The following is a 21288-nucleotide window of genomic DNA, read 5'->3' as shown; positions in this document are numbered from 1 at the left end:
TCTCCCTCTTCAAGCACTTTCTTAAATATCAATAAAATGCTGCCATCTAGACACAAAAATTAAAAACATTTATAAGGCACTGATTAAACATTATCTGTTCTAGCTGAACAAAATAAACACTGCAGTAAATAAAACCAATCATTTAAACTCCCATGAAAGGTTGCACATAAAATATTGTGATGCCCCCACATATTAACATACTGTAAAATTTAAAGCACTACTAAATATGCATCCTTTTCAACAGGAGCAGACTACTAATTGAAAGTCGTTGTTAATACCAAGGGGATTTGTAGAATCTAGTAACACTTGCCAGTATAATTCTCTCTGAACACCCCCCCCCCCCCGTCAAAGTGTAGAAACTTTTTAACACAAAAAACAAACATTTAAAATCCTGACATTTCTTGGAGTGTTTAAATAAAGCATTATTGGGATCCTTCTTCCTTCTAGCATAAACATTTTGATATATCTGTGGTTTAATGATTTTTCAGTTTTTACAACATAAAAAGCCAAGCATGAACTACACTGTTACTCTTATTTTACAGCTATACTTCCCATAAGAATAAATAGGCTTAGGAAAATTTTCTATCATGAAATTCGCACCTTCACCTATAAATCTACACTAGGCACATGCACCACATTTAAACATACCTTTTGCAGATGTACACTTTTTTCCCAATTCATTGTAACAACCTTTCTTGCTATTGAAAACAGTACCCACAGTAAAGGTTATTGAACTCCTGTTATAATGAGGTGTTTGTTCCATCATAACAGAGAGTAGTGTGTAATGTTATCTCTCATTTTTGCATTGTTGGCATTTATTTTTATTATAATGTTCCCTGATTTTTTTTAAGTTTTTATTTGATTTTACATTTTCCAACAATAATTCAACAATCTGAAACAAAATAAAACAAAACTATACACAAAAGTCCTTAACAAGAATTATATATACAAAACCATTAGTACTTTTCTAATAGATCGTTACATTTCTGCCTGGCTAGGGTTCTCTGATTTATTGATAGCATCTACATTTATGTATTTCCAAAATACACTTTAAAAAAGAACCAGATCAGACATTACCTTATAAACCAGGCAGTAATGACTTTTAAATAACCAATACAGAAAATATTATACTAATAGTCCCTAAAGCATTTATAAAGAGTTAAGTCTTCCTTACCTTCCTATTAAGATATTGTTTAACCTTTTTACGTTGTTAATACAGCTTGTCTGAACTATATGAAATGCAGAATTGCATTCCATAATAGATCAGATATTGAAAGATAAAGTGCTAAGGTAATTTCCATGGGGTATATTGGCAAATCTTTAGAGTTCATTAACTGATGTTGCCTCTTCAAATTTCTGAACAACAGATTTCCCCTAAAAAAATACATGACCCCATATCTAACAGGTGTACTTCTCCTGTGTCTATTTGTATTAGTTCAGTTTGGACATGCTCCTTGATTTTGCATAGAATACCAGTCAAGCTGATGGCTCTTGAATTACTTAGGATTGATGTGATTGTATCCTTTAGTGAATTGGTAACACAATGGCCTGTTACTAAAATTCAGTGACATTTCCACATGCTGACATTTTTAACATAATTGTTGTGGTTTTAATTTATGGTTTTCTTTGATTCATGTGTAGAAAGCAGCTAGGTATGCTTTAATTTAAATTTTTTATTTTGTTTGTATCTGTAGTCATCTTATCTATAGTTATATAAGGAATACCTTCCTTTGTCTATGTTACACCCTCAAGTATTATTTGCTTTAGTACAACATATATCTTAGGCATATTCACGATGCCCTGGGGCTGGATAATTACATCAGTATAATTTCAATATTTTTGATAGCAGCCTGCATTTACAATTTTTTACCTTCCAGTTTTCTGGTGTAAGTAAAGAATACCTTATTATTGCTTTTTGTATTGGAGACCAATCAGTCTTGTTGCATTTGTGCATGATCCAGCAGGTCCAGAAAATGTGTGGCATCATTATTATCAGATTGTGTATGGTGTAGATAACTCAGTTCTAAAAAAAAAAAAAAAAAAAAAAAATAAGTCATAAAAGATTGTTAGTGGTCTGCCTGGGCGAGGGTTCTATCTGCATTTTTAGAAGAAGGTGAAAGTGTTGTTTAGAAGAAGGATAATAGATAATTGTCAATATGCTGAGATATTATCAGTAAATTGGTTTATACAGGAACCTTTCTCCATTTATATGTTAACATCCGGAAAATGTGGATGCGAAAATCTGTATCATTATGTTTAATCAAATCATCTTTGTGATAATTCTCAATCTTCCATACACCTCTACCATCTTCATATACTTGTTTGAAAACAAAAATCAAGTACATTTTTAACATTCTACTCCTCCATCCTTCCATACATTCTCTGACATACATTCTACTCCTCTATCCTTCCATACATTCTCTGACTTACTTTCCTCACTTGTCCTTGCCCTCCATGAATTTCCACTCCAACAGATATTCCTATTTTCCATTCCAGTGGTCAACAAATGTCTTTGTGAAGGAACACCTTCACAGATTTGTGAAGTAGCCTTTACAATAAGCTGCTTGTATTTCTTCCTCCTTCTCCTCTGCCTTCTGTCCTTTCTGATTGAAATGAACCCCTCACATCTCACTGACATGATCTTGTACAACTCATTTGCTGCTTCTTATAACTTCTCATATACTGCAACCCCTAGACCCCACACCATTTTGGTAGCTTTGTTCTAGACTGCTTGCAACAGCCTAATGTCACTTTACCTATATGGCCTCCAAAACTGTGCACAGTACTGAATGTGTTCTGAAAAGAGCCTGGTAGATCTGGACCATTATTGATTTGCTTCTGGACTGTAACACCCCCCCAAAAAATATAAACCCTGAATTCTGTTTGATATTGTTACAATTGGCTGAATCTGTTCCTGATAGTCCAGTCCAGTTGTGATTAGCACCCATAACTCTCAACTCTTCAGATTTTCCTAGAATGTCCAGATTTTTGCCACATATTTTTTAGTCTGTTTGTCTTACAATTGTGTTTTTTGGGGGGGAAATCATTGGCAAATCACTGAGGATTAATGTCAGAAAATAATGAAAGACATTTGAGTTTCAGACTTCATACCCTTCAGAAAATTCATGCTAATGCAAAACCTATTATTCTTTCAGCTTTCTAAGTTTGTAAGAGCAATGTTTAAAAATTGTCCCTATTTTTGGGCCTTTGTCCAGCCATTATTTATGACTTTGTCCAAATTTCTTGTTCTAAGAGGTTGAGAGGTATGTCAACACCCCTAGATTATTTTCCTTGTCTGTCAGCATGAATCTCACTCCCCTGTCTGATAATATGGGACTAAGGTTGTTTTGACCCAAGTGCAGCACTTTGCACTTTTCTGCAGGTACTCTCAAGTACCACCTTTCTTCCCACTTGATGAGCCTTTCTAAATCCTTGCTCAAACACTTCACTGTCCTCCACTGATGCATATATTTTAGTGATATCATGAAAGCAGATGATCCTGCTCTTTTTACCCTAAGAATGGCCCCTGCCATACCCCAGTAGTTGGTATACTGTTGTGTCTTACCATGACACTTGCGGTCCTAACCAAGCCACACTCTAGTTCTTCACTCATCATCTCATGTCTAACCCTTCCAGTTTTCCTAGCAGCTGTCTGTGTGGGTCCACATCAAAGGCCTTGATGGATACTAGATAATTCATTTATGTAGGCTCTCTCCTTCCAGTTTTCTGTGTAATCTAAAATAAAACCGGACATGGTGTGAATGACAGCTTCTTAAATCATAAATATGTTTTCCTTGGCATTCTGAAGATCATTTTTCTCTTGGAGAGAATCACTGTTTCTCTCAGGATAGAGATTTATTTATTTATTTTATTGGCATTGGTTTACCAGGAAAGTCCACTAGTCTTGGAAGCCCATTTTCGGTGGAAGACCGGGGAGAAAAGCTCCATACAGTTAGTAATTAACATATCCAGACGACATTATTTAATATTTGAAAAGTAACAAGAAAATATTATAGAGCAAATTCATGCACAATACATTTCATGGTTGTTACAAATACAGAAATAACAAAGATTGTTGTTACAAATGCAAGAAGTTGAAATATTTACAATATTTGCAAGAAGTTAACATTTTTGGAGCAGAAATAGCAGGTTTGAAATGTATTTTTTTTTATTTGAGGGCAGAGGAGAGAAGAGAAGTAGAGTGAAGGATGGGGAGAGAAGAGAAATAGAGTGAGGGACGGGGAATGGACGGAGTAGTGGAGAGACTTAAGCATTATGGGAAGAGAGAGTGAAAGTTGGAATTTGTTGAAATTAATGGTAAGTAATATGCTGGCAGAATTAGAGTGGTTTAGAGTCAGAGTTTAAGTTAGAATAGGCTAGAGTCAGTGTTGTGTATATCTAGGTGAATTAGGTGATGGTGGAGTAAGTAGTGGAACAGTTGCATATTCATGTGGATAGAAAATAAAGATGCAATTCCCTTTTAAATGTGGAAGGGCATTGTTGAGAGCAGATAGAAGGAGGGAGGTTATTCCAGACTTTGGCTATTTTGCAAAAGTATAGTAATTGTCCTACAGGTAGCTTGGGTTTATGGACTGGAAGGAGGAATTGGTATTCGGATCATAGGGACCTGGTAGGGTTATAGAGACTAACTAAGGAGTTTAGAGCAGGGCAGTCTTGAGGCCTGTATATTAGTTTGTGAGTACTTGTAAGTTGTAGGAGAAGTAGGTAGTGGGGGAGTTCCAGCCATTGTAGTTGTTTGAGAGCTAGACAGTGGTGTGCAGAGTGGCGATTATTGGTAGCGTATTTTGCAATCTTGTTATAGCAGGATTCTATTTTTGCGAGTAAAGAGGACTGTAGATTTAATAGTAATGGGGCACCATAAGTTAGTGAAGGTAGAAGGTAAGATGAGGCTAAAGTTTGCTTGGTTGGGAGGGAGAGGAATTTATTATGCCGGTAGAGTAACCCAAGTTTTTTGTGGGTTTTACTTATACTGTTCTGAATGTGAAAGTCAAATTTGAGGTTTTCATTGATTATTACCCCCAGTAATTTGGTATGGGTTACTAACTTGATCTTGGTATAGTCAATTGAGAAGATTTCAAGGTTGCAAGTGTTGGAAGGGGTGTTTTCCTTTGGAGAGAATATCATAAGTTTGGATTTTTTTGGATTTAAGGAGAGATGTTTTTTGTGAAGCCATTTTTGACTGTGGAAAATACTGTTTGGGTAGATTTCTGTAGGGATTTCAGTAGGGTATCAAGGTTCTGAGCAGAACAGACTATGGTAGCGTCATCTGCATACTTGATTAGGGAGCCATTTTGGTTTGTTTGGTTTAGGTTGTTAATGAAAATATTAAACAGAAGAGAACAGAGCCTTGAGGTACCCCTGTTGGATTGTGCAGATATGAGGAGATGGAGTTATGCCATTTGACAGCATGCTCTCTGTTTGAGAAGTAACTTTTGAACCAGTTAACAGATTGGGGTTTCAGGCCTATAGCAGATAGCTGGGTGAGGAGGTTAGGGTGGGAGATGGTGTTGGATGCTTTTGATAAGTCCATAAAAATGGATGACACTATGTTACCTGAATCACAAGGGTTGTTGATTTTATCAAGGAAGGAGATAAGTGCAGTGGATGTGCTATGGGCTGGACAAAACCTGTGTTGTGCAGTGGAAAGGATATTATTTTTCAGTAGGTAGGCTAAGAGTTATTTTTGTACACATTTTTCGAGAATGTTGGAGATAGGGGACAGTATAGCGATGGGACGAATGTTGGAAATATCAGTGGATGGGCCTCCTTTGTGAAGTGGTAAGATGATGGCATTTTTCCATAGATTGGGGACATAAGATTCCTGGAGGCATCTATTTACCAGGATGCTTATAAGGTATGCCACTGAATCAGCAGCAAGTTTTAGAAATTTGGCAGGAATTTTGTCTGCTGAATTTGAGCATGGTTTTAGCTTTAGCAATAGTTTTTTGATAAAAGAGGTGGAGATGAGTGAGAGATTAAATTGAGGGGGAGAGGTTTGTTGTGTGTAATAAGTTAGAGAAGAGCAGGTGTTGGGAGTGGTAGGGCAGGGTTGAGGGGTGCACTTTTGGGGTGAAGGGGATGATGAGGGTATACAACTGTTTGGGAGTGTAAGGAAGAAAGTTGCTGTAATTTTAGCTGTAGTGTCTATAAAATATGAATTAAAGAGACATTGCCACAACAGTCAGGAAATCCTTCTATGTGGCACACCTCATCACTAAGGGCTTTTCATCCAGAAAAAAGGAGGTCATTATCCCACTGCACTCATCCCTCATTAGACCCATTATAGAGTACAACACCCCATTTGGTATGTACCTCACAAGACATCTGCAACAGCTGGAAAGGCCACAGAAATACCTCACTAAAAGAATCACAGGCCTAAAGCAGATGCCCTATGCTGGCCATCTAAAAATAGCTCCAGCTATACTCTGTGGCATATTGTCTACTCAGAGGCATTCTCTGCCTAACATACAAGGCCATGTCAAACCCTGAGCTGCTGGACATGCTCCACTTAAAGAAATCCCAATCCCTCAGAGCCACACACTCCAGGGATGTAAACCTTGTCATCACAATGAACAAAACATGCTGGAGGGATAGGTTCCTGACCCAGAGACTCCCCATACTCTGGAATAGACTGCCCATACATGTCAAGCAGAGCACCTCCTTGGCCCTCTTCAAAAGGAACCTTGAAGATTGGATGGGAGATAGGAAATTCACCCCAGGGATCACGTCAGTTGCCCTGCTAGATAGGGGTCCAGGGAAGTAAATATTGTGGGAAGAAATATCCAGGGAATTATTATGGCTAGGCTTGTATAGGCCCTAGGGCCGATAACCTAGTACGAACCTATGAACCTAGGAACCAGATATTTGTTCTGGTTGCATGTTGGGATGAGGGCAGGGGTTGAGTTTAGTGCCAGGTGTTAATAGGTTGTTGATAGAGGACCAGAAGAGTTTGGGGTTCTTAGTCTTATATGATTGTTGGGTCCAAAAGTATGACTGTTTGTCTTTGGTCACAAGTTTTTTAACTTGGTTACAGAGCTGCTTGTAGTGAGTTGTCAGTAGTGTTGCTAGATTTCTGCCAGAGTTTCCATGCTGTGTCCCTAGCATGCATGATTTCTTTGGTGGTTTTTGATAGCCTGGGGGTGTTAATGAATTTGACCATTTTAGTTCTAGTAGGAGCTAGTTTGCCTAGAGTTTCTAGGAAAGTGTTGTTAAAACATAGTAGAGCATCATCTAAGGGGAGAGATATAAGGGAGTTCTAATTTCAGGATGGTATTAAGGGTGGTGGGGTTAAAGTTTGAGAGGTTTTGGACTAGTTTGAAATTATGGGTTTGTGGAATATGAGAGCAGGAGCGGATGATAAAGGCTGGGAGATGATCACTAAAGAAGTTGGGCATAGTGCCTGAAGATATGTACTTGGAGAGATCAGAGACTAAAATCCAGTCAAACATGGTTCCTACATTGCTTTTATTATATCTAGTGATGATAGTAATAAGTTGTGTAAAATGAAACAGATTAATGCTAGAGGTTGAACGTTTATAGGGGATGGAAGCCCAGTCAATGTTCATTTCTCCAAGGATTATTGTTTTGTTTTTTATGGTATTAGATATCCATGATAGAAACTCTTCTAGAACAGGAATGTTATTCTCAGGAGGGATGTAGATAGCTGATGTACAGAGCTTTTTGGAGTGGTTGATATCAAGGAGGAAGAATATAATTTCAGGATTGTGGAATTGGAATGTGGCCTTTAAACTGGGATAAGCTGAAGGTGCTGGGTAGATTATAGCTACGCCCCTGTCCTTTTTTTTGTCTGTCTGATCTAATTATGTTGTAATTAGAAGGGAGAATTTCATAGTCTGGGATGGATGTTTTAAGACAGGTTTCTGTGGCTGCAAGGATAGTGGCATCATTCTGTGACAGCCAGGCATGTAATATAGTAGTTTTATTGCAGATACTCTGAAAATTTACATTGGTTAGGTGGAGGGCTTTATTATGGCTGTGGATGTTAGGGTTTCTGGGAAAGTGGGAGGAAGATGTGTTGTATATTTAATATGGCAGGGTCTTTCTTGCCTCAGAAAGCAAGGAAAAGGACACCATAAAGAAGTCAGTAGGAGACTGAGTACAAGCAAAGAGCCACTTGTCTGTCTGTCTTTCTCTCTGTCAGTAACTAAGGGACTTGAGAGCGGGGGGGGGGGGGTTGCATGCCAGAAGGGCATTAAATTCAATGATAGGCCTTATGAGAGTTGAGTATAGGGAAAATAACTCTCATTTAACTGTAGAAGACATGCCTGTGGAAATCAGGTGGGGCAGACAGAAGTATTGCTGAACTGTTTTGGAGACATAATGGTCGCATGACAGTATGTCCAATAAGCCCCTGATGACAGCATCAGATTGTTTATATGACAGGAGGTGAACAAATTTTGTTTATAAAACTGAACCATTCTAAAGCTCCTTTAAATTAGCATAAGACCATTGCTGGCATATTAGACTTTAGCTTAGTCAAGCTCTCGATTAACTATATTAGCATGAAGCAAGACATGATAATACACAACTTTTTGTCTCTTTTTTTGTTTTTTTTTTTTTTGAAAAATGAAGTAAAACTCATTTCCAATCTACTTCTGTTTTATAAACTTTTATTTAAAAAAAACATGGCACCATACAAACAAGTTTATAAAAAAAATAAGCACTTTTGCCAGTTTAAAGACTTCATCAGAATGAAAATCCCAACCTTTGTAACACATAAATATAATCAGCAATAAATCATATGACCTTCCCATAAACCAATCATCTATCTAATTTTATCATACCTCATCTTTAAAATGCTGGTAATTGAAACAGAGTCATTTAATCTTGGGGCTTTATCAGCCTCATAAAAAGTCTACCAATAAAGCTTGCTATACAGTAATTGGTTGGACCAACCCCCCCCCCCCACCATCACCCCCAAACCAGGGTGCACACAAGAACATATTCAAGCACAAAAAAAGTCATTTTTTTAAATTGGCACACTCAGTTCATTGTTTATATATTTTTATTGTTTGTATATTTATTTCAAACATTTCTCTGTCTTACCAGTATAAATATTTTTTGTCCCCGAATGTGTTCCTGTAAGTACCAGGGGACTCATCCTTTCCTCCATTCCAATGAATTTTGCTCATTAAGCTCAGAACTAAAGAACAAGTTTGCCCTACACTGCACATTACATGACCAACATCTTCTGATGCAGTAGGATAGCACATATAGTACCTAAGCCCATCTTCTTCTGTGGCACACTCATAGCTAAGATCTTAAGCCTAAATCTTCATCAATAAGTTCCTATGTTTGACGACAGAAGCCAGACATTGTAAGTGCCCTTTCAGTAGACAAATAATGAATGGAAATCTATACCAGAATTGTCTTTACTGTTTAAGAAGGAAAACTCAATGTGGACCACTGGTGGAATGATTCATAAAGTCCTTTGTAGACGTGAAACAAGGAAAGTTCCAGTTTTGTCATGAGGATGTCAGCGGATTAAGGTTCCTTACTTGAAGAAGAATCTGATATACATGCATCAGATATGTGCCAGAGCACCATTAGAAGTTCAAAAATTGGATCATATGCCTTTATCAAGCCCTCCTACAAATAAGTATAGTTTTGAAACAGCTCTCAGTTTTCCACATATGTTATTTCTGAAGGCTTGAGTCAATATCTATTTTGCAATTTGATGGATGTCAAGTGGGCCAGAAGTTATCAGAGAAAAAATAAGTCTGAAAAACCCTAGGTTAGCGAACTTAAAATAGAAATAACTAAGTAATTATCACATACATTTTTTAAAACATAATGTGTTGAGATATCAAACATTTATATAACTGAAAAATCAAAACCAATTTACAATGAAATGCAGCATTTAATCAAGCAAGGGATATGAGTTATGGGAGCTATACAGCTGATATAATACTGATTTGAACTGCTTGTGGTAGGAGATTTATAAAAAGTGAATCATAGGATCGTAGGAGGTTACTAGGCTAATGGCCCCAGGACCCTTACAAGCCTAGCCAAATTCAAACCATGTTCCCAAGGATGTCTGGTGCAAATACAAAACAAAATCAGCACCTATTTCCCCTGTCCAAGAGGGACACAGGTGGAACCCCGGGGGTGAATTTCTGGTTACCCATCCAATCGTCCAAATTACACTTAAATAGGGGCAATGAGGGGCTTTGTTTAACATGAGTAGGAAGCTTGTTCCATAGGTGGGGCAACCTCTGTGAGATAAAGTTGTCTCTCCAGCAGGTTTTGTTGATATCATGTATCAGGTTAAAGTCCTTTGAGTGAGTGACCCATATGCCATTTGACTTGCGAATGTGCAGCATTTCCATTAAAGATGAGTCAGAGATTACTCTATATGCAAGGCACAGGTCACCTCTGAGCAGTCTGTACAACACAGAGTAAAGTGGCAATGATTTCAGTCTGTCTGCATAAGACAGATCTTGAAGACCCTGAGTTTTCTTTGTAAGGAACCTTTGTGGTCTCACCAATTGCTGCAGGTGTTTGGAAAGGAACATACCAAAGGGAGCGTTGTACTCTGTTATTGGCCTGATAAGGGAAGAGTACAGGGGAGTTACAAACCCTTTATTTTTGGAGGCATCACCCTTACCTATGAGATAAGCAATGCAAAATGCCCTTCTTAACACTGTGAAGACATGGTGATTGAAGTTAAGGTTTCTGTTGACCTGTGTGCTCAGATCTCTCACCACTGACTGTGTGCTTAGGGTATTGCTATTGATGTGATAGTTTGCAGGAACATCACCCTTGCTGAAGGGGATGATAATGCATTTTTTTGCATAAAGTTTAAGACTATGACTTTGGCACCAGTCTTTAGTCTGCATAAGACCATCTTGCAGGATGCTGACATCGCTGCGGGTTTCACTGATCATTCTCAGTTTGCAATCATTAGCAGACTTTGTCAGCCACAGTCCTTTTGTTTTACCATATACATCAGAGAAGTAGATTCTGAACATTAAGGCTCCGAGAACCGATCCCTGTGGAACACCACTGGTTATGGGTCATCTGGAGGAGGTGGAGTCCCCTATTTTGACCGTATGAGTTCTATCAGTGAGCCAGTTTGCAACCCACCTGACAATATATGGATTGATAGCCAGCTGGGTGAGTCTATCAATGATGTCTGAATGGGGAATTTTGTCAAAGGCCTCAGCTAAGTCTAAGGTAAGCCATATGCACAGATTTGCAAGTTCACCAAGTTTAACAGGCATGATCTCCCCTTGACAAAGCCAAACTGGGTGGGGTCAAGCATTTGAAGATTTCCTGTATCTTTGTTAATAAGGTCCATGATGATTTGTTCCATGGCCTTGCAGATAAGACTGGTCAGGCTAATGGGTCTATAGTTCCTGGAGTCTGTAGATGCACCCCCTTTGTATAAAGGGATGATGGTAGCTGTTTTCCACTCCTCTGGGACAAAGCCAGTACTTAGGTTGTGATTGAAAACTGTGTCCAATGGTGATGATAATTCATGTTTTAACCCATGTAGAACACAGCCTAGGATGCTGTCTGGTCCCATAGAGGCTGTGTTTTTGGCCTTGGAGAGTGCGATTAAGACCTGCTCCTTGGTGGGCACAGGTGTTAGGGATGCTTTGGGATATATGTGACTGGGGTAGGGGAGTGAAGTTTTCACTGAACCTGTCAGCCAGCAGGTTTGCTATATCTACAGGTTCTGTATATGTAGTACCATTAACTATGAGCTCAGCACAAATATGAGCCTTACCTTTGAGGTTACAGATGTAACTAAAGAATGCCTTGTGGTTATCCTTAGATAGGGAAACTAATCTGGATTTATAGTTAACTTTGGAGGACTTCACTTTGAGTCTTATTTGCTTGTTTAAGTTGAGGAGGGAGTGTTTCCCAGTTTTGAGACTGTTCTTTCCTACTCTTAGACAGCAATATATTTCTCCTCTTGTGTAGTCTGTTAATGGCAGTTGTCCACCAGGCAGGTTTGTTTTTCCTTGAAGATCTTGCTTTGGTTCCATCAGGTATAGCAGAGTTAATACAATTGTACAGGTGCTTGTATAAAACATTGGTGTATAACTCAGTATAGGTGTCTGTTCCATTTTTGGGGGGAAGGCTATGAAGCTATTTATGCTGTCAAGTAAGAGGTTGTAATTGGCCTTGGAGAAGCTTTTTAGTCTAGTTGTTGCTAAGGGGGGGGGGGGGGTTGTGTTATAATTACTTCTATTGAGACTGATTTGTGGTTAGGTCTCACTAGAGATGGCCACACACACGGGGTGGTGCAGCTGTCCCCCATGTTAGTGAGCACCCAGATCCAGGATGTTTGAGCCCCTTGTGGATGTGTCAACCAGTTGATCCAGGGCATTGTAGTTAATGACATCCAGGAACCTTCAGCCAAGTGAGTTAGAACTTGTGTAATTTACCCAGTCAATGGATGGGTAATTAAACCAGGTTGTTTGGTTGGGGTCCTATAGCTGGCAATGACCTGAAGTGTGGTCTTACCTACAGTCAATTGCACCGGAAGTAATTCCAGGGACTCGTGCTGTTTAATCAATGTAGAAGTGTATTTATCTTTAATGAATATTGATATACAACCTCCTTTGGTTCTCACACCTTCAGTTTGTGGTCTGAATTACCTTTAAGAGCCTGGATTCCTTATAATTTTGTGATAAGGATATGTGAAAAATGGGCAAAATGGATTACTTTGAATGACACAGTGGTGCAGCAGTTTGCATTGTCACCTCACAGCAAGAGGTTCTCTGGTTCAATTCTCAGTTGGGGTGTGTTCTGTGTGGAGTCTGCATGTCTATCCTGCATTCATGTGTGTTTCCTCTGGGTGCTCCAGTTTCTTCCAGATCTTGTAGTTATTTTAATATCCAAACTCTAACTATTAACATTTCTGAATGCCTTCCTAATTCTCATTGATAATGTTAACTTAATTAATATATATTCAAACAATACTCTGTTTACTTACATCTTCCAGATCTGTATTAACAAAGCAAAATGGATCCCCTCTGGACCAGTATAGCTATTTTAAGTACCCTATTGTTTACTGCATCAATACACTTATTTTCCATAGAGAATCCAATCACCGGCATTATTTCCAGTCTTTTTTAAATATGGAAGTTATCATAGCTAGACTTAAGATTCTTATTCATTCACATTAATGATGGTGATAACACTGAATGTATGCACTGAATTTCTTATCACTGGAGCACTGTTTTTTACAGTTTAAAACAGTCTCATCCTTACTACTTCATACATACATAAACGTGCATCTTCATATTAATACATCTATGATGCATTTTCTGTTCTAAAGTTAAATTGTTTATAGAATTATTAACTAATGTGTCTGCTTTTAACTATCTCTTCTAATATAGAAAATGTAGGCCGATTAGTAACTCCGGCCAAAAAACTTGAAGATACAATTCACCTAGCTGAGCTGGTGATAGAGGTTTTGCAGCAAAATGAGGAACATCATGCAGAGGTGAGTGCATTTGTAATTTGGCAATGTAAAATGATTTGCTGTATGATCTTTAATCAATTATACGTTTGATTATTTTCATTCAAGAAGCAAATTCCTTGAGGACTAAGGTTGTGTTGATCAGATACATATGTATACCCTAGGTACTTTTTTCAGCAGATTATATGCATTTTTGATAAAAGGAAACAAAATGCATGCAGGGCTGCATATATTATAATGAATAAGGGTTTAAAGCTAGTAGAACCTCTTATGAATGAGCAGGTTAGTTACAAAATGGTGTAAATATCTTATTTGTTGTAAAACTCTACTATACACCATCATTACATAGATAAAAATTAATCAGCTTTGCTTACAGTGATAATACACATATAGGTGACATAATATAATTATAGTTTTCATATTTAATTATTACAAAGAAACAACTCTGGATAGAAATCATTCTGAAACAAAAACATACTTGTTCTTAAAAGTTGCATAAACATACACATTTTATTCATTCTTGCCCCATTGCTCCATGTGTGTATTATAAGCAGAACTGCCTTTATTACCATTTCAGATTTCAGTTTAATGTTTGACAGACCATGGCAAGTTGTCCCTCATCCAGCACATGGTTTTGTATTCTTTACGTCATATTACTTTATATATGTGACTCAAGTAGCTGGCACTGCATGCTACTGTGTGACACTGTGTGTCAATATGTTTGTTGTTCATGACATAACCTGTACAGTTTTATCCACTTGTTATTAGAACCAATGGAATTTCCTGGGAGGTGTAGTTATTGTTAACAGATTAGATTTTCCTATATCATATGTTGTAGCGCCGCACCTCTCTCTGATGTGTCTGAGAAGTTTGAGGTTTTACCATTTTATCTCATTTCTTACCTGATAAAGTACTTCCCGTGTTTTAGTGTAATTTAAGTTTCAGCTAACGAGTACCATTTTTATCCCATTAGATTTGTACAAATGGATCAGTTTTTGTAAAGCCGCTCTGTCTTGATCTTATTTTTTAGTTTATATAATAGTTATTCATTCCCATTATAGCCTTTTATTATATACACACAAATACATGTATTGTTATTATTATCATCATTATTATTGGAATTAATGACATTGCTAGCAAAATGGGATCTTCAGTAGTTACATTTTTATTTTTGTTCGGCAGCCTTTCTTTTCTGGATGTTATGGCTTAAATGGAGAAAAATAAACATTTTAAACATTCTCACTGATCTTTCTTTCTATGTTTAAAAATTCATTGATTTTTTTTATTTAGGTTTGAGAATATTAGTGTATGTGCTGTTATTGTCACATATTTTAACGTTCTGTCTTAAACGTTTTATGTGTGCCATCAGATGTCTCTGTTTAACCAGCAAATTATTTTGTAACATTGAAAATGATTTATTACAACATGTAGTACAGTTACCTATTTTAGTGTATAATAAACCATTCAGACCCAACTAATGCCTTGTTGCATATTTAAATTTCCTGCCTGTTTTTCTACTGTTCATTCAATCTTGGATGATCCTGACAGGGAAAAGAGGTACGTGGCAAAATGGAATGAAATGAGTCACCCCCATCATATTTTGTGCATGCCCTTCCACTACCATGTATCCTAAATGGATTTCCCCCGATTTTCCTTGCTTTGTTACCATTATAACAAGCAGTACAGAAGTACTTGCAAAGCCATTGCTTGCCAGAAAGATGATCTACACACTGTCTATGCAGGCTGAGTCAACAGTCTGTGCATGATATAATTGATATAATGGGTGCATTTGAAAGCACTGCAGTTGTACCCCTGAAGCATCCTCTTTCCTTATTTATCCCTGCCTAAATCTGCTGTATTTATTGTGCTTTTCTGTCCTTGTTACTGTGAATGGAAGATCTAAAAGAAAAGAGAAAATGATGATCCGTGAATAATTGAAACATTTGCCCCTTAAAGCAGCAGTGCAAAATGGCTGATGAATAGCCATTTTAACCACTTGACCTATTCTTAATCATAAACTGTTTTTATAATGATATAGTAGCATGACCATTTAGATTTATTAATCACTTTAATTTTAGGCAAAATTTTCTCAAGATATGAATAGGTCATCCAATTCACTTAAGAAGTTTGTATTTGATTTGCTGAAGTTTCTGCAAAGTCCTTTATTATTAGCACATTGCTTTTTAAATATCTAGACATTTCTTCTCAAGTATGAGATCTGAATTAACAGATTGTTAGAAGAAAATTTAACATATCTAGAAAATGAAGGCAAGTTAATAAAGGACAGAAATGATTTCTTTCACTGAAAAGCAGAGATAAAATATACAGTGGCTTTATTAATTTAAAACGACAATCAGTTCTCATAAAGCAATTTGATTTGCACCGCTGCTTTATTCCCTTTTCTGAAAGTATATGAAACCAAGAAGTGAATGCCTGTAGACTCCCTAAATGAGAAAAGGTAAGTGAATTCATCTGAGTAGTAACTATTACCATCAGCAGTTAAAACTAGAAACATGCCACACTATGATATACTAACCTTGACTGTATGCATAAAAAGTTAAAATAGGAAACTAGATAACCACTTAGTAAAGAGAGTTACTAAATTAAGTGAGGTATCTAATCATAATCAGAAAGGTGGATACAGTGTTCAGACTATTTTGAATTACTAATTAACATTTGTCGTAATTATCAAGCATCGGCAGCCCCTTCAGTCCTGCAGATTCACATAACAATTTCCATGCATGTCTCTTGAGTGCTCTGTTGACCCTGGCCTAATTTATCCATTTTGTCTTTTAAGTTGCTTGAGTTAAGGCAGCAGCATCCTAGAGGTTTTGGCATTTTTATATATTTATGTTTATCTTCCTGTAATATCAGATTTGGGACTCATGCAAGTATCCCTTTATATATCCTGTGTTTGATGTCATAAATGTTGATGCCTTATATTTAAACAAAAAAAAAATGTGCTGTTTTTATTTAGTGATCTCCTCCAATTCCCTTTTTTTGTTATTTTAGAAGGATGGTCTTGTGTGTACCTATTACACAATATATAATGTTATTTTCCTGTCTTTGATTTTCTCCTTCACTTCATACATAGTGCTCTGTACCTCCTGGTTTCTGTTGCTTTATTTGTATTGCAATCTGTTAGACAGTTTGCATTCTCTTGGAGGTTTTCCCTCAATCCCATGTTACTCACTTTCCAAAAATCCTATTCTGTTTCGTCACATTCTATTAGGAACTGTGAATGATGATTTTAATTTATAAAGGTCTGAGTTTCCCATTGTAGTGCTCTTGACAATTAGTTCAACTAGTTATTTCAATAGATTTTTGATAAATGCAAAAAAACTACACAAAAGAGAATTTAGTTTTGACAACACTTTGCATTTGTAATTTAGATTTGATAAAACAGTAATGCATTTGTGATTTAGTTGGATGTTTACATTTTACTGCACAAATACACCAAATTAATTTTAACAGAGTGACCCATTGCTCCAAATGTGTTACCCATACTGTAGCAATTTACAAAGCTTTTGAGTCAGCAAAATACTGAAGTGCTCCTTTAGAAACGTTCCAGACCCTAAAACAATTTATGTATGACATATTTAACTATATGGACTGTATGTACAAGACAGAAGGCAGTGCAACGTCCCATTTTCTGCAAAGCTCACTTGCATCCATTGTATATCCCATGTATTGACCCCATTGTTCTTTTTTTCTATTATTTAGGAGTGTCTTACTGTAATTGTGTTTCCGAAGTTACAGATGACATTATGCCTTTGTGTGTTCTGACTAGATTGGCATTCTTCTAATGTCTTAATGTTAGTTTGCAAGGGCCTGCTGCGAGTACTGCATCATTCTGCATGCTCTGTGCCAAAAATAATTAATAAACACACATGCATGTGTTCTTAAAACATTCACATATGAATTACTCAGAATGTGAATGTCATGTCAGACGACATATTCCGGCGATTTTATGATCTAATGCATGGGATTTTAAGATCCTTCTTCTGAGTTACTTCACTGGTCTTTATGGTTTATATTTGAATAAATGTGTTCTGATTTTTTTCCTGAAGCATAATCACTGATGAATATATGTTGATGATTTTATCTTTCTGTCAACAACAGAATTAAGTTAAATACTGTATGCTAACAGAAATGTTGCATGTTTGTTTTAAAGAAACTAATGTCAGAAATGAAAATGAATGTAGGCAAACTGATGTGTTGCTCTGTTGTGTCAGCTTGCAAAAACTTTAATTGTAGATAGCCTGCCAGTAGGGACTTCCAATATCTTAAACTACATTTGTTTTAACCTTCTACCAGCTCAAGAGGTAAGAAAGCATATAATACTTGGTTATCAGGTTAATACTGCTGTTCAGATCCTGCTTCTGAAATAAATGCTACACTGCAAATGAGTAAAGAAACAGTGCAGACACTACCAGTCAATAAAGAAGCAAAGCTGTAAATGATCTAGAAACCAGGAAATGTTATGGCTTTGAAAGTGCCTTAGAATCTCTGCACATAATTTCTTCACCTCTGCCTTTCCTTTTGTAACTGTTCTGTGCATTACCTCCCTCCCTTTTTTGTTTTGTTTTAAATTTGATTACATAAATTGTCTGTTATACTCAGGGCTTATTGTCTTTTTGTCACCCTAAGCATAAGTATTGTCATTCTGGGGAACTACAATTACTGTCTAGTTAAAAAGTATGGAATATGCAAGTAAAAGTATGGGGAATGTTTTAAAGAGGAGGAAAACCCACCACCAGTCTGCCCAAGTGAGTTGTTTTCTCATTTTCACTTTGTTAATGCTTCTGTGTCCTACCTAAGGTGTGGCATTTCATTACTACTCAACAAATGTCCTCAGGGAATACCCATATGGTGCCCATATGTGAAGGAATGCATCAGTCAATTTTCCTATGAACTGTGGGTAAATTTTCAATTTTCCTTTCTAGGCCACCTTTCTGTATTATATGTGATTCCAGACTGACTGTTAGACAGCAGAGGTACTACTCCACTGATAAGCTAGTTCAGACAAAATGAGTGGAAACAGCTTTGTTTAAAATTCCCTCTGGTATTTGTCAGAGAGCAGTGAATGAAGGTAAATGCGTCATAAGCATTTTTTGCAAAGCAAGTATGTTTTATCAGAAGTAAAAGACAAAAGAGTAATGTGCACAAAGGCAGTAGTACAAAATGGTAGTAGTTGGACCAAGTACAATACAAAACTGGAGATTATTACATGGATAGAAAATGCTCTATTTAAAATATTGTTTCAGAACCGGATAAAAAAAGAGTTTTATTAAATAAAATGACACCACTTGAAAAACCCTGTTTAAAGGGATGAACTTACTTTGGAAATGGCTTCATAGAAATTAAGGGATGTATCCCTTTGCTCAGCTAGTAATAACACAAAAAAGTGAGGAGGAGTAGGCAAAGTAGACCAACAGGAAAATGAAGGTGACTGCTAACATCTAGGATCAATCCCAAAGTCCGCCGTGTTTTGGAAGCATACAAAAAGTGTTTGCCATATAACAAGGAGGGACAGCATTTTGGGTAAGGAACAAACCTGGCTTTTCTTTTTGTTGAAGTGATCAAGATTAGTGTTTTAATAATGTTTATTTATATCCTATAGCAGTCATAGTCCTGATAGACAGTATCAACAGTTGCAGCTCTATGGCTGTGCCCAGCTTTCTACACTTCCTCATGTTATGTAGTTTTACAAACAGCACAAAATATGAATGGCCCTCATGTAGTCAAAGAGGATGTCAGTCAAAACCCCCGCAAAATCAGTTTCAGTGAAAGTTTAGAGAAGCATGTTTCTATAATATGCAAGGAAATACTAGAACACTCATTAAGCACTGCATTTTAATGAGATTTATAGTGGCATGCAGTGACAGCGTGTCCGTGAAAGTATTAATGCAGTAGAGGTTGAAAGGAAATGCTTGCATGAGATCATTATCAACTGGAGTGCAACTGCTGCTTTTTTGTTTGAAAAATTGAATTCAGTTGCCATTATAGTATAGCATTCACCTGAATTTCTCTTTAAACCTGTTGAAAGTTTAGGACCTGTAATTTGAAATGTGCATGAATTGTCTTTATTTTATGGCTGTAGAGAAAAAACAAAGAAGTTGAATGTAAGTGGTGAAAAAAAGTTAAAAAAAAAATCACTTCAGTACAACATTATGCATGTGTTCACAAAGGACAGAATTCAGAAAGTTTTATTATGAGGAGGGAAATCTTAGCTTGGCTGTTTTTCCTCTTAAGATAAGCCTTTCCAAGGTAAGCCTTTCCAGTTCTTAGACCACCCTGCCATTGAGGTTTCCTTCTTGCAGGGGCCTCAGAGTATATGTCAGTCTTGCAGGCAGTACTGCATGATAATCTGGCAGTTCAGGGAAACAGCTAATGCTAACTAGCCATGTGTCTCCCCCTTAAAGGACAGCACCCCCAGATTTGTGGAACCAAGTGATTCATGCCTTGGCTACATAAAATTTAATTTTGGAAAGACATTCATTCCTATGGGAATAATTGCAGTACCTATAAGTTTAGAAAAAACACATGGGAGTAGGGGTTGTGTTTGTGTGTGCGTGCATGTGCCACTAGAGAGGACACTACCACCATCAGACCTGTTAGTGCTAGAACAGAGTAGTGAATCATAGACATGCTGATGAGCCAATAATATAGCAATAACCCACGCCTGGGTGTGGGTAATGCTAAATTTACCCATGGTTGGCGTGGTTTGGTCCCGAGGAGCCCGAGGACCAAACAAAGCCAACCGTGGTAAATTTAGCATTACCCACACCCAGAAGTGGTTATTGCTATTATCTATGACATTATTTAAGAAAAGAAACTATTACTTTTCTTAAATAATGACATAGTATAATGCCTGTTTGCTGCCCTTCCGCAGATGTCTGGCATCCGTGGCAGTTCTGATGTACTTGGCGCCTGCGCAGTACATCAGAGTTGTGAGCAACGGAGAAAGCAAGATCTCCGTTGCTTTTTTTAGCTATGTTAAATGAGTTTAACATAGCGAGACAGTTTAAAATAAGCAACGGAGATGTCCGTTGCTTATTTTAAAACTGTCTCGCCATGTTAAACTCATTTAACATAGCGAAATTAAAAAGCAACGGAGATCTTGCTTTCTCCGTTGCTTTTTTTTAAAACACTGTCTCGCTATGTTAAATGGGTTTAACATAGTGAGACAGCTTTAAAATAAGCAACGGAGATCTCTGTTGCTTATTTTAAAGCTGTCTCGCTATGTTAAACCCATTTAACATAGCGAGACAGTGTTTTAAATAAATGAGTTATACTAATGGAAAAAAGTCCGGGCGACCGGACCTTTTTCCATTAGTATAACTCGATTTACAACAGGCACGCTGGCCAATCAGCGTGCACGTTTTGGGGGGGTCATGGTATAATATAGCAATAACCCATGCTTGGGTGTGGGTAATGCTGGATTTACCCATGGTTGGTGTGGTTTGGTCACGAGGGCGAAGCCCGAGTGGCCAAACAAAGCCAACTGTGGGCATTATCCACACCCAGAAGTGGTTATTGCTATTATACAATGACATTATTTAAGAAAAAAAATAATTACTTTTCTTAAATAATGGCATTGTATAATGCCTCCTTGCTGCCCTTCCGCAGCTGTCTGATATTCTGCAGCAGTTCTGATGTACTGCGCATGCGTATGCCTACGCAGTACATCAGAGCTGTGGGCATAAGCAATGGAGAAAGCAAGATCTCCGTTGCTTTTTACAAACTGTTTTGCTATGTTAAATGGGTTTAACACAGCGAGACAGCTTTAAAAAAAGCAACGGAGAATC

The 21288-nt window shown here is 37.3% G+C and overlaps 1 protein-coding gene across 15 annotated transcripts in view; it reads left to right on the top strand.

Moving 5' to 3' along the window:
• CADPS (calcium dependent secretion activator) overlaps positions 1–21288 on the top strand; it is a 2296269-nt gene that overhangs the window by 1794391 nt on the left and 480590 nt on the right. For 8 of the 15 annotated variants that reach the window (XM_044077434.1, XM_044077438.1, XM_044077425.1 and 5 more), the window contains 2 exons: positions 13395–13501; positions 15026–15034. In XM_044077434.1, coding sequence (XP_043933369.1) covers positions 13395–13501; positions 15026–15034 — 116 coding nt within the window. The remainder of the gene's footprint in view (positions 1–13394; positions 13502–15025; positions 15035–21288) is intronic. The other 7 variants (XM_044077436.1, XM_044077437.1, XM_044077439.1 and 4 more) reach the window with 1 other exon arrangement.

Source organism: Protopterus annectens, chromosome 7.part0 (genome assembly GCF_019279795.1).
Source record: "Protopterus annectens isolate FY-2018-M chromosome 7.part0, PAN1.0, whole genome shotgun sequence".
NCBI lineage: Eukaryota > Metazoa > Chordata > Ceratodontiformes > Protopteridae > Protopterus > Protopterus annectens.
This window is presented reverse-complemented; position numbering and strand designations above follow the sequence as displayed.